The 16069-nt window shown below is 34.6% G+C and overlaps 1 protein-coding gene across 1 annotated transcript in view; it reads left to right on the forward strand.

The window, feature by feature from the left end:
- LOC134799858 (fatty acid synthase-like) overlaps positions 1-16069 on the forward strand; it is a 78073-nt gene that overhangs the window by 5436 nt on the left and 56568 nt on the right. The window contains exons 2-3 of the mRNA XM_063772256.1: positions 1810-1962; positions 2554-2746. Coding sequence (XP_063628326.1) covers positions 1810-1962; positions 2554-2746 — 346 coding nt within the window. The remainder of the gene's footprint in view (positions 1-1809; positions 1963-2553; positions 2747-16069) is intronic.

The raw sequence follows: 16069 nt of genomic DNA on the forward strand, positions 1-16069 counted from the left end.
AACGGTTGGATGTCACCAACACATCATTTTGCAGATTTATATGAATAATTTACATGAAAATAGAATGGAAGTTTTTATAAAAAGGCACACCGTCATACATCTGAAATAGCATTGGGTAAATAAATTAATAATTTATGGGTCTAGCGATTGTTTTTATACGATTTAAATAAAACCAAGGAATTTAATTATTTAAATGGATTTGACGTCGGAGGTCATTGACGTGTACCTTAATGATTGTTCGTGGTTATCGATCAAAATAAAAACACTTATTATAATGATTGGACGTCGATCAAAACATCAAAGCAAAGTTTACACAAACTCCTGAAAAAACTGAAATTCTGTATTACACACTAGCTTGAGGAAAATAAACATATAAAACAGACTAATAGGGGAAAAAAACAGTCAGTCTTGTCAATATAAAGCTAATCAACCAGGCAACCTTTGATTAGTGTTAACCAGTACAATATAGATAAATTAAACACATAAATACAAATAAGAATATAAGAAAACAGAATAGTCTTAAGGACAATAAAATAGAATAGAAAACCTATAGGTACATATACATATGAGTTGATATTCTTATAAAAATCTTGATATACATATGTATACATATACATATTAATTATATTATGTATAAAAAATACCCCATTACAACCAAATATTAAATCGCTTCCTATAAAATAAATGATTACGCTTACCTAACGTAATAAGTAATTTAATTAATTGATTGTTTTTTGTTATTTAAGTATCCTATACCTACACCTACAGTGAAAAATGCGATCAATAGATGAATACATTTTTAACAATTTCCTGCCAATTATATGCAATGATTATGGTGATCTGTATATTAAATAAATAATTTTATGTGGCCTTAATTAAAGTGGCTTAAAGTACTCGTTTTAATTTTCATAGCACTAAAACACACATTTTCAAAATTATAAAATGTACCGGATTGGGAAAGATTTTATTTATTTTATTTTTTTAAGCAAAACAATATTAACAAACATTAAAATTAAAACTAAACTCTAATAACTGTAATATACTTATTTACAAGTAAATATTTATTGTTATTTGGAGATCCAACAGCTGTAAATATTTCTGTAGGTTTTATACATGTGATTTTGAATGTTACTTGTAAAAGTAAGTTCATAGGTTTTTAAATGAATTCAAATTCTATGTCCGTATTTTACTGCTACAAGCAAATGAATCCAATAAAATTTGTACTTTAATTGATTGCAGTAAGGACTAAAATACAACTTTGTTCCTAGCAATTAAACTTACGCTATATACGACCTCGGGGTTAAAAAACGCAAACATATATTAATTATTCGATTACATCTACATTGATTACTGGTGTGCATATTCCATTGTGTAATTACGTTTTTTATTGATTAAATTTTTGTTGGGAACAACAATATTACAAGCAGAGGGAGTACAGTTTGAGGTATTTTGAGTTGATTTGTGAGGGAAGTAACTCAAGTAACATTGTGCACAGAGGCGTGCACATCTTTTCGGGCCAATTCGAGTTGTATTTCTTCAACCAAAAACGTCATTTTTCACACTGACAGATCAGTATCGTATCGGAATCAGATCGCATAACTAAAACTCGAATGGGCCAGTTTATTTCTTATATTTTATAGCCGCTAGACGGGCATCACAGTCGCGCTTACAGATACTATATTTATATATTTTCAATCATACTTTACACACGATTTTTTCGGCGCATCGTCTAACTACACATTTAATTTAATTTTATTGAGATTATTTCAATAATGTGCTTTACCAATACTTTCTAATTTTACTCCACAGATGGCGCCGACCACCAAAGTCGAAGATCGCCTTGAGTCCGGACATCGGCTGTCGCACCCTCCCCCCGGCGATGAGGTCCTTATTACAGGAGTGTCCGGATATTTTCCGGACTCAGATTCCGTTGTGGAACTTCAGGAGAATTTGTTTAACAAGGTATGTGGCTAACGTCAGCACTCATTATTGGGTTGTCTAGATATTTTCCGGATTCAGACTCCGTTGTGGACCTGCAGAAGAACTTATTCAGGGGTCCACAAAAAGGTCTACTTTGTCCGTGACGTGACGCGTATGGCAGCTACCTTAACAACCTGCAGAAATCTGTATTATACAGTATGTAAATTAACGAAAAACATTTACTCAAGCCCGTTAATGAATCGGTCACATTGAGCAACTTTTCTTCTATGGCACCAACCCCGAAATCGCGAAAAAAAAAATTGACTCTCCCATAGAATATTTCAATGCTAGACCATCAAAATGTATGAAACAGCCAAATTTTTTTCGCGATTTCGGTGTCGATGCCATAGTAAAAGTTGCCCAGTGTGACCTACACATTAACGGGTTTGAGTAAATGTTTTTCGTTAGTTTACATACTGTATACCGTTGAATTTAAAGCTAAGTTATCAAGCCAAATACATATCGGATTCTTAGCTTAATCAGAAGTGTTATAAAAATAGCGTCACTTACCCGACACTTTTCTGGAAAGCTCTCCACAATATACTCATTCCATTGCTTCTTTTTCACCCCCAGGTGGATCTGATCTCAGGCGACCCCCGCCGTTGGAAGCTAGCCCACCCGGAAATCCCGCAGCGCACAGGCAAGATCAACCACGTGAACAAGTTCGATGCCTCGTTCTTCGGGGTCCACTATAAGCAGGCCCACACCATGGACCCCATGTGCAGGATCTTGCTGGAGAAGGCGTATGAAGCTGTTATTGATGCTGGTGAGTTTTTTTTTACTGTTTCAAACTTTATAAAATGACGTATAAGATGGCGCTCCAAGACTCGAATAATAGACGTAGCTCGGAAAGCGGCTAAGTTAAATGGGACTGGGCTGGTCATGTCTGCCGAATGCCGGGCGACTTGTGGGCCAAGTTAACCACAGAGGGGGACCCACGAGTCTAAGCGGGGAGCCGCCAGGCCTTGTCGGCGATGGCGGGATAACTTGGACTCCTTCTTGAGAGGCTGGCCAAATATAGCACTAAACAGTCACGACAGGAAGAAGAGAGGGAGTCCTTTTGGGTGGGACACAGTGGGCTCTGAATAATAATAAGATGGCGACCCGTTTATTCTTAAAGTTTTTTAGGATCAATTATATGTTCTTATTTAAATCATATTTAAATATTTGTCATTTAAACGACGTATTAGTAAAGGTATGTAAGGGTAACAAAGATGAATTAACCTATTTAGACCTTATAAACTATCTTTAGAAAGAAAATATCTGGTTTCAGACCAAAAGGTATTTAACCAAGGCCATAAAACACTTTCAAAAGCTGCCGCTATTCATCTTCTAAATCTAACCACAAAAAAAAACTATAATTATTACACAACTGCTTCTTGCCACAAGTTTGCTCGTGTAATTGGGTTATTTTTTTTCCATAATTATCTGTTTTATTTTTGCAAGGTTGGGTAACAAAAATCCATACATTCCATGTTCACATTTATACTATGTCTAACTTATTTATAATATCTCTGACAGAACAGATACTATTAAATATATTAAGAACGGGTTACTCACGTATTTTAAGTCGAACATGCCACTGAGCGTTTTTCGACTTAAAATAGGTGAGTGACCCGTTCTTTTTTATGTCTATGTCTATTTAATATGTCTGTGTCTCACGGAAGTTTTGTAGTATAGATACTTTTGATGCTGACTGTACAGGCTTCCTGTTTACCAGTAAATGTTCAAGTGTATCCGGATTTGTACGGATCTATTGGATTTCTTGTTAGCTTCCGCTCCAATTTCCTCTGTATTGTCATCTCAATAGGTACTTTGCACTATACCGAAAAAGTTGATATTAGGTTTCAGGACATTTTATTTCCTATATTACTTACATAAGAATATTCGTATAACTAACTAATTTAATTTCTACTTTATTATTTACTAGCGACCCGCCCCGGCTTCGCACGGGTTAACAAGTTATACTGTACACCTAAACCTTCCTCAATAATCGCTCTACTGATAGGTGAAAACCGAATGAAAATCTGTTCAGTAGTTTTTGAGTTTATCGCGAACAAACACACAAACAGACAGAGGCGGCGGGGGACTTAGTTTTATAAGGTGTAGTGATTATCCATACTACTTTTGTAAATGCGAAAGTAACGCTTAAACTGCTGAACCGATTAAGATGAAATTTGGTATGGAGATAGGTTGAGGCCTGAGGAAGGACACGGGATAGTTTTTATCCGTCAATACCATCATCATCATCATCCCGCGCAGACAAAGGCTAGTTCGTAATACTCTGTATTCACTACGAGCACAAATGATATATTTAATTAATTAACTAGTAATCAGCTTTAGTGGTTAAAATACCAGCCACGCTTCATTTCATCTGCACTGCTCAAGCATCACTTAAATTGCAAAAACAATCTTGCATCTACCACATTAGGTTTATATTTCAATACAAAGCTAAGAAGTCCAGAATTTAAATAATTCTGCCCTGTTTATTCAAAATAGCGCATGTTGATATGTAAAAAGGTAGAAATACGTCATTTTTGAATGAAGTGAATATGTTCAACTTACTGTGTGAGCTTAATGGTAACATTCCATTTCTAACCGCAGCTGCACTACCGGTACTGAACGCGTCGCTGTCATTGTCAATTTCCATAGTAAAATTGACAGTAATGCAGCTGTCGTTGGAAATGGACTGTCACCTTAACACTGATTTAAACTTTCACGATTATTAAACATTATCAAACTGCACTCGGGACTAAATCGCGTATTTAAGTTATAAAAAATTTCCCTCCGACGTTTCGAGGACGGCGTTGTCCCGATGGTCTCGGAGAAGACTGGCTCAAGCATGGTATAATAATATACTCCGCCTGGTACTCCATTCCCGTCTTTTCTAGGTCACCTAACTGACACGGGCCTACGTCATCATGCGACAGCGCTATATGATAATATGCGATAGCGCTATATATAGCGGCCATGTTGTTGTGACGTAGGCCCGTGTCACTCTGGGAATGGAAGACCATGTTTTATTAGACTATGGGCTCAAGTTGACATCAACATCTTCTAGCCGCGCGAGTTTTTCGAACTACCCGCACTTGGTCTTGTTTATCAGTTTGAACGTTTTGCGCACTAGGGATGTTACTCCCTACTAGTCATAGAAGGTAGGATCCTATAGAAGTGGTATACGCGTGCCTCCAAGAGGGACAAAACATACGCAAATGCGTCATTATGATTGGTCGAATTTCTTTGTTGCCCACCATTATCCATACTAAAAAAAAGGTGGGGAACAAAAATATGTGAGACTGTGACAAGGACAAACAATAATAGCGCTTTCTCTGCTCCTCCTACTGAAAGATACGTAAGACTATCCCGTTCTGTCAGTTATCCCCACCACTCATGCCCAATCCAGTTTAATACTAGATTCATGAGACCTCCCTCCCCCACCCTACTGGTAGCATAGTCTAAGAAAACATGGTCTTCCATTCCCAGAGTGACACGGGCCTACGTCACAACAACATGGCCGCTATATATAGCGCTATCGCATATTATCATATAGCGCTGTCGCATGATGACGTAGGCGCGTGTCAGTTAGGTGACCTAGAAAAGACGGGAATGGAGTACCAGGCGGAGTATATTATTATACCATGACTGGTAGTAGTAGTTAGGGATGTAGGGGTGTCAGTTTTCTCCGAGACCACGGGGACAACGCCGTCCTCGAAACGTCGGAGGTAAAAATTTTATAACTGAAATACGCGATTAAGTCCCGAGTGCAGTTTGATAATGTGCGAGGTTAATCAGAGTAAGCCCCGAATTAATATGATTGGAAGCCATGTTGAATCAACTTTTATAATTGAATTGTACGAGTGTTTAAAAGTTTGTGATGTGCGGTCAGTTCAGCCGTGCAAGGAATTAAAAGGTACAATTGCTATAATGTTTTTCAAACTCGACGGGTAGGATGATTGCAATACAATTTTGCGAGATTTGTCGTTTTTAGGTTATAAATTATATGGAGATGACAGGTGTCATCCTACCCTTCGACTTTGAAAAATATTGTAGGTAAGCAGTTTTACTAATTTAGTGAATGAATGCATACGCTAAATGGCACTGATTCCGACGATGACGATGTCCTTAATTAAATTAAGCTTTGAGTATTGTAAAAAAAAACATAAAATAAAACTTTATAAATACCTTTCACGAAAATGATTTCAAAAATGATCGGTTGAGCCATTGAGGAGAACAGAATCCTCCATTATGCGTTGTACGAGTACAGCATCGACTGGGGTCGGGGCCGGTTTATTAAAGGCTACAAATATAATGACCACCAAAAAATACTTTGGTACCCTAAATAAAAAAATCATGCTTACCAAAAAAAATTACTGAACACCAAAAAAATAAGGCCTAAAAATACAAAAGTACCACCACTTTAATTACGACTGCACTTCAAATTGTATTCAAATACCAAATATATTGAATGATCACCAAAAATCATTAATGATCACCAAATCTTGAAGACCAAATTAATGCGATATTTTCACCTAAATAAACCACTATGATTACCAAAAAATTTATACATATTACCAAATAAAGTAAACTGATGCCAAAATTACTAGCCCCTCCCGCTCAACCCCCCGTAGCCCGCACCGCATACCTACCTAACCTAATCTACTTTTCTAGTAGCATTTCGTTATGCTACTAGAAAAGTAAGTTAAACTGCTATCAGTTAAGTGGGTTAGGTTAGGTTAGCACTGCGACCCTTACAGAAACGAAATGGTACTAGAAAAGTAGGTTAGGTTAAGTTTCAACTGCTACCCATACAGATACGAAACGCTACTAGAAAAGTGGGTTAGGTTAGGTTTGAACTGCGACCCTTACAGAAAAGAAATGCTACTAGAAAAGTGGGTTAGGTTAGGTTTGAACTGCGACCCATACAGAAACGAAATGCTACTAGAAAAGTGGGTTAGGTTAGGTTTGAACTGCGACCCTTGCATAAAAGAAATGCTACTAGAAAAGTGGGTTAGGTTAGGTTTGAACTGCGACCCTTACAGAAACAAAATGCTACTAGAAAAGTGGGTTAGGTTAGGTTAGAACTGCGACTGTTACAGAAATAAAATGCTACTAGAAAAAAGTGACGAAGTGGATTAATTAATTTAATAGGATAACGATATATTAAATGATTGCACATTTTTAATTAAAATGTGGTTACAATTTTGTGATCATTTACTATTTTTGCGTTTACAATGATTATTTTGGAGCCATTTGCTTTAATAGGATAGCAAGATTTAAAAATTTGGTTATCATTTTACATTAAAATGGAGTTCTAATTTTGGTGGTCATTTACTATTTTTGGGTTTACAATGATTATTTTGGTGTCATTTTCTTTAATAGGATAGCAAGATGTAAAAATTTGGTTATCATTTCACATTAAAATGGGGATTGAAATTTGGTAATCATTGACTATTTTTGGGTTAATAATGATTATTTTGGTGTCATTTCCTTTAAAAGGATAGTAAAATGTAATAAAATTGGTAATCATTTCACATTAAAATGGTGTTATAATTTTGGTGATCATTCATGATTTTAGGGTGGTAAAATAGATTTTTTTGGTATTAAATTTTATTAAATCTGGTGATCAGTTAAATAGCAGCCTTTATTAAATTTGAATGTATACTTGGTCAAGCAGATCTTGTCAGTAAAAAAAGGCGGCAAATTTTAAAAATGTAGGCGCGAAGGGAAATCGTTTCAAAGAGAATTTGAATTTCGCGCCTTTTTCTACTGACAAGATTTGCTTGACCATAATGACCATCTATATTTATTATGACATGTTATTATTCGGTTCACATACAAACAAAAGCTAACTCAGTTATTTCAAATAATATAGCGACCCTCACGTGTCGAGCCCGTTGTAAAATTTCATCGCCCACCCATTACGGTTTTTTATGAAATCCTAAAAAATCCCGACATTTCATCCTTGTATTTTCGTACGCAAATTATTTTACGGGTAACGTGGCCTTTTTGTAGGCTTTCCAAAAATATAGAAAAATGTCAAGTAAAGTCCTGTGAGTTTCCGTTTAAAATATTTACATAGAAGCTGCAAAGTGATACAAAGACAACGAGTGAAATTGTTTTATATATAGTCGGAGTTCTAGGTATGAACTCATTTTTAGCAGTTATTTTTTTTTTTTTTTTTTTGAAATTTAATTCAGGCAACAAGGCCCATATTACAAATACCTTACAGACTAACATACATATGTATTTTATAAACTTAAAACTAAACACTATTTAGTTATAAATTGACGCTTATAAATGTCCTCTAGCCGCTAGCCGCTAGTGTCTAGCGGCTAGCGGCTAGTGTCTAGCGGCCCATACAATAAACATTGGTAGTTAAATAAGTTAAATTTTAATCAATGGTATTAGAAAATATAATTGAATTTATTTTGAACTAAACTTAACAATAAATTAAATTGTAATTGATTTATTAATTTTAAATTTATATCCGATTACTATACAATAATTTAATTGCTTATGTATTCTTTTACATTCGCTATGAACATTGTATTAAGAGATAGTTAAGCTAAACTAGACTGGTTCCTTGAAAGCACTATTAATAGAATTACCTCTATCCGCAAACAGATATAAAGGCAAAAGCAGAAATGCAGGGTTCAGCGTTCCGTAAGAAGGGTTCCGTAACTTATGTACGGAACCCTGAACTGGCCCAATTAAAGTGTCGTTTGCGGTCTAATTTAGTGCTCCCTGAACGAATGGAACGAACGGGTGAATGGATTCGAGAATGGTTTCGTTATTGTCTTGCGAAGCAATTGAAAGTATTTCAATTTACGTCCTTTTGTAAGGTTTTACTTTGATTTAAGTGGGTGTTTTGGGCAGTTTAAAGGTGAAAATGACTGTAACAGGCATAATTAACTTAGGTTTGAGAAAGTAATATATATTTTTATATTTTTCTTGGTCAAAGTTGGACACCAACGATGAAGTTAGGGCTCCCTACGGTGCACTGATTTTCAATGAATTACAAGATTGATAACGGGGTTTGGTGGTGAGTTATACTCTGTATTTTTAGGTATTTAAATAAAAGTAAACAAACAATTTGTACATTTTCGGGTATTTATAACATTTATTGGTTAACCAACCAAATAAAAAAGCGCCTGGATCTGTCACTGACCGACCTGACTTTAACCTACATTATTTGATCATGTAATGTTTTCATCTACCCTCAACTGGCTTAAGGAGCCATTTGAGGGTAGATTTTGTTTACTTTTATTTAAATACCTAAAGATACATAGGTACTACTGGGAGTTAAAGGGTTATTTTGAATATATTTTCGTAACATTTGTTTTCATTATGCCTCGCTGAAATACAATAACAGTAGTGTATATATTTAAAATGAATAAATATTTGTCGTATTTTTGTAACAACACATCTGTGTGACATAAAAAGGCACTGTGAATCCACTTACCGAATGAAAAAGTTTTATAAGTTTCTGAGGTTTTCCAGACAGACTCCATTTGCCACACAAGTCCCCAGGTATCATTATATTCTGAAGTGCATTAAAGTCTCTAGTGTAGGATTTTATATATAAGTTTCACAAAGAAAAACAAAGAAACGCTTTTATCACTTAAACTTCTTACTATCAACCGGCAAACTGCAAAGTATCTACTTGGTATTTATTACTACATGATATGAATATATTAAAACGTTTCACTCACGTATTTAAAGTTGAAGATTGCTCGAATTATTTCGCTCCATATCGAGGAGCTTCAAAGGGCCACGCGTTGGCGGAGCGACACAAACTGCTGATGTCTGAGTCGGTTATTAAAATAAAATCTAAAGAAACAAAATGAAAAATATTTTCATTTTTCATGAAACTAATTGGAAAGAACACGTTCAGTGGAATCGCACCGCGAATCGGTCCGTTTTGCCGTTTCGCCGGCTAGTGCTTATCAAGTACCATTAATATTGGCTTTGCTTCCTTGAAGACCGCATTTTCACTGTAGTGTAATAGATTGGACCACGAGAGTACATTTTATCTACTCATATAAAAATAAAATAATAATTAAGCCTATACACCGTGTTTTTATTGAATTCCGTTAACTTCGGGGTATGGTTAAGTACGTTTAAGAAAACTAAATGGCATAGTTAATTTTGAAAAAAAATATATTTTTTTTGCTTTTTTTTTCAGAAAAATTAATATTAAAAAGTAATTAAATGTAGCATATAGCGTTGTTGTAACACGGGCATTACATTTAACTAAACCAAACAATTGAAATCTGTGACATATCAATGTCAATTCGAACGTCCCACTGCTGCGCACAGGCCTCCTCTCACTCGCTACTCATATAGTAGGTATATAACTCATTCTAATTACCTACCCACAGTTGTACAGTGTACACTACCTACTCTTTTTTCCGGTTTGAGAATTGTTATGTTGTTTCTACTTCGAATCACGAGCTCTACCGATCATATTAGGAAAAAAAAATGTCCTAGAATTTTCACACATCTATCTTTCCATCCATTTTGTTACCATCGTGCAAGTTCCTATGAAAAATGGTAACAGAAAAGAAATAATCCAGACACACTTTATTAGAATCGAAAGAGCTTGTGATTCTGAGTAGAAACAACACAAAAAATTCCAAACTTAACTTGCTTACTTTGGCTACTTTGCTCTAAAATTTACTCCAAATACATATATGTCAATGTTCGGTGTGATAGACGGCTCATTTAGAAGATTACAGAACGAATGATGTACTCGAGGGAAGCGGACTTTTCCAATAATTAAGATCGGACGTGGGGCCACTATTGTCTTGAAATACTGTTATAGTTATTAGTGTTATTACAGCTTGCCTTCTCTAATCATTACTCATTAGCTATACATAGGTACTCACTTAATCATAGTAGGTTTCTTTGCGTATAATTTAATAAATGAATGAATGACTCAATGAATGAATGTTTCCTTATTTAGGCAATAGACCAATTACATAATTTTAAAATATACTTGGTCAAGCAAATCTTGTCAGTAGAAAAAGGAAATTCTTATTTTCTATGGGACGATAACCCTTCGCGCCTAAAATTTTTAAATTTGCCGCCTTTTTCTACTGACAAGATTTGCTTGACCAAGTTTAAAAATACAATAAACTTAAAAATAAAAAGGAAAGAAACGTGAAAATAAATAACCACAAAGAAAAAACTAAAATACTACTTACGGTTCGGTTGCTGATGCGCGGACAACCAATGCAGGAAAAACACATTTTGGTAAATTATGTTATCATTTATGGTCGTAATTAGCCTATTATTAGAAATGCGTACCCTGTTCCAGAATGACGCTATTAGATTTCTAATAATGGCAAAGAAGTCAGGTACCCTGGTTTCAACAAACATCGCTGACGCACTGCAAAACCGTGGTTGTTTGAATTCGCAAAGTGTCATTGTACTGTACTCTAAGCTTGTTGTAGGCTTTTTGTGTAGTTTCATGAGACCAAGAAAAGTCTGCAGAGATTTTGATAGCACACTTAGTGCCAGTGTTATTTATACGTCATAATTTCATAGAAGGTTGTCGTTTAAAATAAGTAATAACACTTGCACTGTGCGTGCTATCAAAATCACTGCAAACTTTTCTTGGTAACTCTAGCTCCACATGACATTAACTTTTCATAAAAGTAGAGGGGTATTTGACGGCTAATCTTGTAGATCTGTGGAACCTGCGTAGAATCTCTCATGCCGTCTACATTTTCGTATGTAACGCCTCACCTGCTCCACACACCGAATCACTTATTGAAACCTCCATCCATAATGAGGGCAATCTGTTTGATCCTTGGATTGAATTCTCGGTCGTTGGGCGGCAATTCCTTTCCAGCCTTAAGTCCTTTCACATTAACCCCCCATTGGGAGTAGCGAGTGGTTTCTGTATTTAGAAATGGCGACGAATACGAATTGACATTTCACAAATGTAATTGGGTAATTTACTGGGTATTTCAATATTTCTCTTTTGGCGTTTCTTTTCTATTCGACGTATTTAGGAGTGTGATTTTTAGGAAATGGCTTACGCGTATTTCTTTTATTTTTAGGGAACCAGTCAGTAACAGGGGGCATAGTCAAGGTGAAAATCGTACATCGACAAACGGGTCAAACACAAAACTGTGTTCGCGTCTTTCCTGTAGACATACACAAAAGTTAAGGGCTATTAAGGTTATATTAAATATATTAAGAACGGGTCACTCACGTATTATAAGTCGAAAAACGCTCGACATGTTTCACTCCGTACCGAGGAGTGTCCAACACATAAAACACATTCGACTTAAAATACAAGAAAACATCATCATGTATTTTAAGTGTTTCGACTTAAAATACATGAGTGACCCGTTCTTAATATATTTAATATGTCTGTGTCTCACGGAAGTTTTGCTATTAAAGTTAATTTTCTTATTTAACCCTTATCCACATGGGTCACATAAGAAAATTAACCTTAATAGCCCTTAACTTTTCTGTATGTCTACAGGAAAGACGAGAACATAGTTTTGTGTTTGTCCCTACGCTAAATGAAAAGAAAAAATTGTAAAGGGATGACAGATGTTACGAAAAGTCACGTGACCGTTTCCATGGATTATTTAAGTTTCAATTGGCGTTTTCTATCATTAATTCATTTATTCACATAAACACTGACATCGGTACATATATACAATAAGTGCGCCAAACTGGAGTAACCAGTTTGTTGGCGCGCCGCACTCAACTCTTACTTAATATCAACGATTGTGGTCTTGGCTAGGCCCCCTGAGAATCACCAAATAACTTTTTAAAACTAAACATAAACCCATCGTAAATACCCATCCAATAGAATCTTTACTGTCAAACCTACAAGCGTCACTAAATGGAGCGCACTCTAAAAATAAAACCTCATCACTGACACAAACTCCAAAGTAAAATTTGCATACCCGATTTTTCCATAAAACCCCAAAGGTATCCGCAGCCCTATCTCCGAATCCATTAGAGATATAACTGGTGATATAACTTTGTATAACTGGTGATTATAACTCAATATTGCCGACCACTCGGCTTACCATTCAAATTTCTTCATTTTATATTCGGCTGGGGTGCGATTTCCTTAAGCTTTGTTTAATAAAGTCCTTTAACCGACTTTGCAGAATGGGACTTGACACAACGAAATTGAAGTAGTTTTAAATATTTTGAATTCTATATAGTATTCCTGCTTACACGCAATATTTCCTAAAAAGTGAATCTATTTTTTCTTTGCAAATGTTAGTTTCAGAAGTTACCCCAATAACGTGTTGTTGCACCTATACAAAAAAAATTGAATTAGTTATTTAATATAATTATACTTAAAAAAGTGTAGGTACGGTTTATTATTTCAAGTAACTGATTCATCAGAATTATTTTCGTTGTCCTATTTCTTACTGTGTCACGCTTGTATTGGTGTCTTCTATCAATTTAAATAAATAACGTCGAGTGCTATTACAATGTCTTTATTGCTGTAGATTGTATATATTATATTACTTGAGGAAAATTAAAAACTAAAAATCATCCCATACAAAAAAAATACACTTCGTCACATTTTTTGGGGACAAATAACAAGACAACGGAAATAATTTTGACCCAACTACTAAATATGTAGGTATATAAAAAGTCACAGACATTTGACGAATTTTGAATACACTATCCAATTACTAATTAATATCACGTGACATATTATTCCTATTTAATACACTGTTGAAACGCGACTGCCTTTATTCACAGCATTGTAATGCCCCTCCGGCACTACGCATAATAATTTCCATTTATTCATTATATTATTAATATTTTACATTGACATTTAATTTTTTTATATTTTGATTGATTTTGCTTTATGACATTGATGAAATTAGGATCTTAAATTGCAATTTGACAACTTTTTACCATTAGCCTATTATTACAACCTACACAATAAGAAACGACATCAATGAATTACAATACTTGCCATTAATAATAAATTGACAAATTATATCAAATAACCATTTATCAATATACAGTGTGTGTCTTTCATAACGACATTGGTTTTAAGTAACGATAGTTTAAAGTGCTGTTAACAGTTTTATCAAAAGAATATAACGATTACCTTTTATTATTAAGAGTAATTAATTTTTAAAAAAAATTCGAGCAGCAATGTAATGCAAACATTTATCATTTATTTGACGTTTCAGAAAGGAAGAGCTAGTTTCGTTTCCATTTAAATTCGATCAAAACATTAAAGTAACTCGGAACTGTTGCCGACGTTAACTTATTTCCTGAATTATTTACTAGAAAACACTGCAATTTAAAACATACGCGATTTTGACCACACTAGCACAACAAATTTACATCAACAAATCTTTCTGTGTCTTAGCCACCACATTTATGAATCGCAATATTCACTGAACTAGACTGATATCAAAAATCACTGCACTTACATTTATTATCACTTCTTAGAAATCACATTACCTAGTTCAAACATGCTTATTAAATTTATTAGGAATGTCTGTGTTGATCAACAAACTCGATGTTATCTTGACACTTCAACCCAATCAATGTGAAGTTGTCAATCGGTACTTAAACGAAACGATTATCTGATTCCGCCTTCTTAGTTAACACAAAGTTACCTACTTACATCAATCTTTGACTGCACTGGCTGGTATGACAGGATGCATTTTTTCATGAAATTGTCATGTCATAATTTTGTCTTTGACCAAGAAACACTTGCGAAGTTTCTCCTCAAGCAACTTTTGTGAGTGAGAAAGAGAGGAGAAACTTCGTAAAGTGTTTCGCGATAGCAGGGCGGTTAAGTCCTTATCTTACGAACAAGGTCACTTGTCATGATTTTTGACGGTCTTGTCAATCAAAAGTGTCACCGACATGTACGATGTAGGTAATTGTAATAGGTGTCAGGATGTCACTAAGAGCGAAATTTCAATGAAATCACATGTCAATTGTTAAGTTTAATAAAATTTATTACTGATACATTGCGTGCCCAATAAATTTGTATGAAAATTTTTATTTTTTAACTAAATATGCTAATTTCAGTTCATTAGGACTTATACTTTCAGCCCTTAAAATTAGTGTCGTTATCAAAGACACACTGTATTGTTGACGTTATATACTTAGACTTAGTTTTAAGCTTTGACGTCATTTATTTTTAATTCAATTTATTACTAATAAGTAAATGTTATTAATGTTATTATGTTGCCTTATAGACTAGCCTAGAATAGAATAGAATAGTAATACTATTGTGTGCCCTAACAGGGTGTCATGATCTGACTACTTATATATAATGTAACATCTAATGTACATGACAATACAATATGAAATAAATGAAATGAAACGCGTTTTTGAGAAATTCAACCCCAAAAAGGGTTAAAAAGGGGATGAAAGTTTGTATGGCGTTCAAGTTTTATTTTAAGCTAGGAATTTGAAACTTCGTAAAAAGATATGTTATTAAAATACAAGTTAACGCTATTATATTTTATGTTATCGAAGCCATAATATCAACCCTACTGTGCAAGACTGCACAACCTTTTTTATAATTTTATCTTTTTTTTTTAATATTTTGTTTATGGTTTTTGCTACTACATATTTTTGTCTACTTATTACCGTCAGATTACATTTTGTTTTCTCCGAAAACCAGTGTTTTTAATTACAGTCGTTTATACCTACTTTATTATGACTATTCTCATTAGCCAACTTATTTGCTTTGGGTGCGACTAGAATCCAAATTTAATTGCCCCAGAATCAAGCATTCCTTCAGCTAGGGACGCGATAAGTCGAGATTCGATTTGGAAGCTGCGAGAACGTCTTCGTAACTTCGTTAAGTTTTTAGCTGTTTTATTCTAATCCTTTATTTGAAACTTTGTAGCTCGTTAATCAATGTTAATTAAGTTTATTACGTTGTACAGTAGGTTTGTAGAGTTTCGTACCGAAATTTGGAAAAATCAATTATTTTCCAGATCATATAAAACTCACAAGAACCTAGCCGTGACAATACCGAGGGTTTTCAGAAAAATGGTACCATTTACTTTTTTTTTTAAAACCACCAACTTTTGGGTTATTTAGACTCGAAATCACG

The sequence above is a fragment of the Cydia splendana genome, chromosome 19 (genome assembly GCF_910591565.1).
Source record: "Cydia splendana chromosome 19, ilCydSple1.2, whole genome shotgun sequence".
Classification (NCBI taxonomy): Eukaryota; Metazoa; Arthropoda; class Insecta; order Lepidoptera; family Tortricidae; genus Cydia; species Cydia splendana.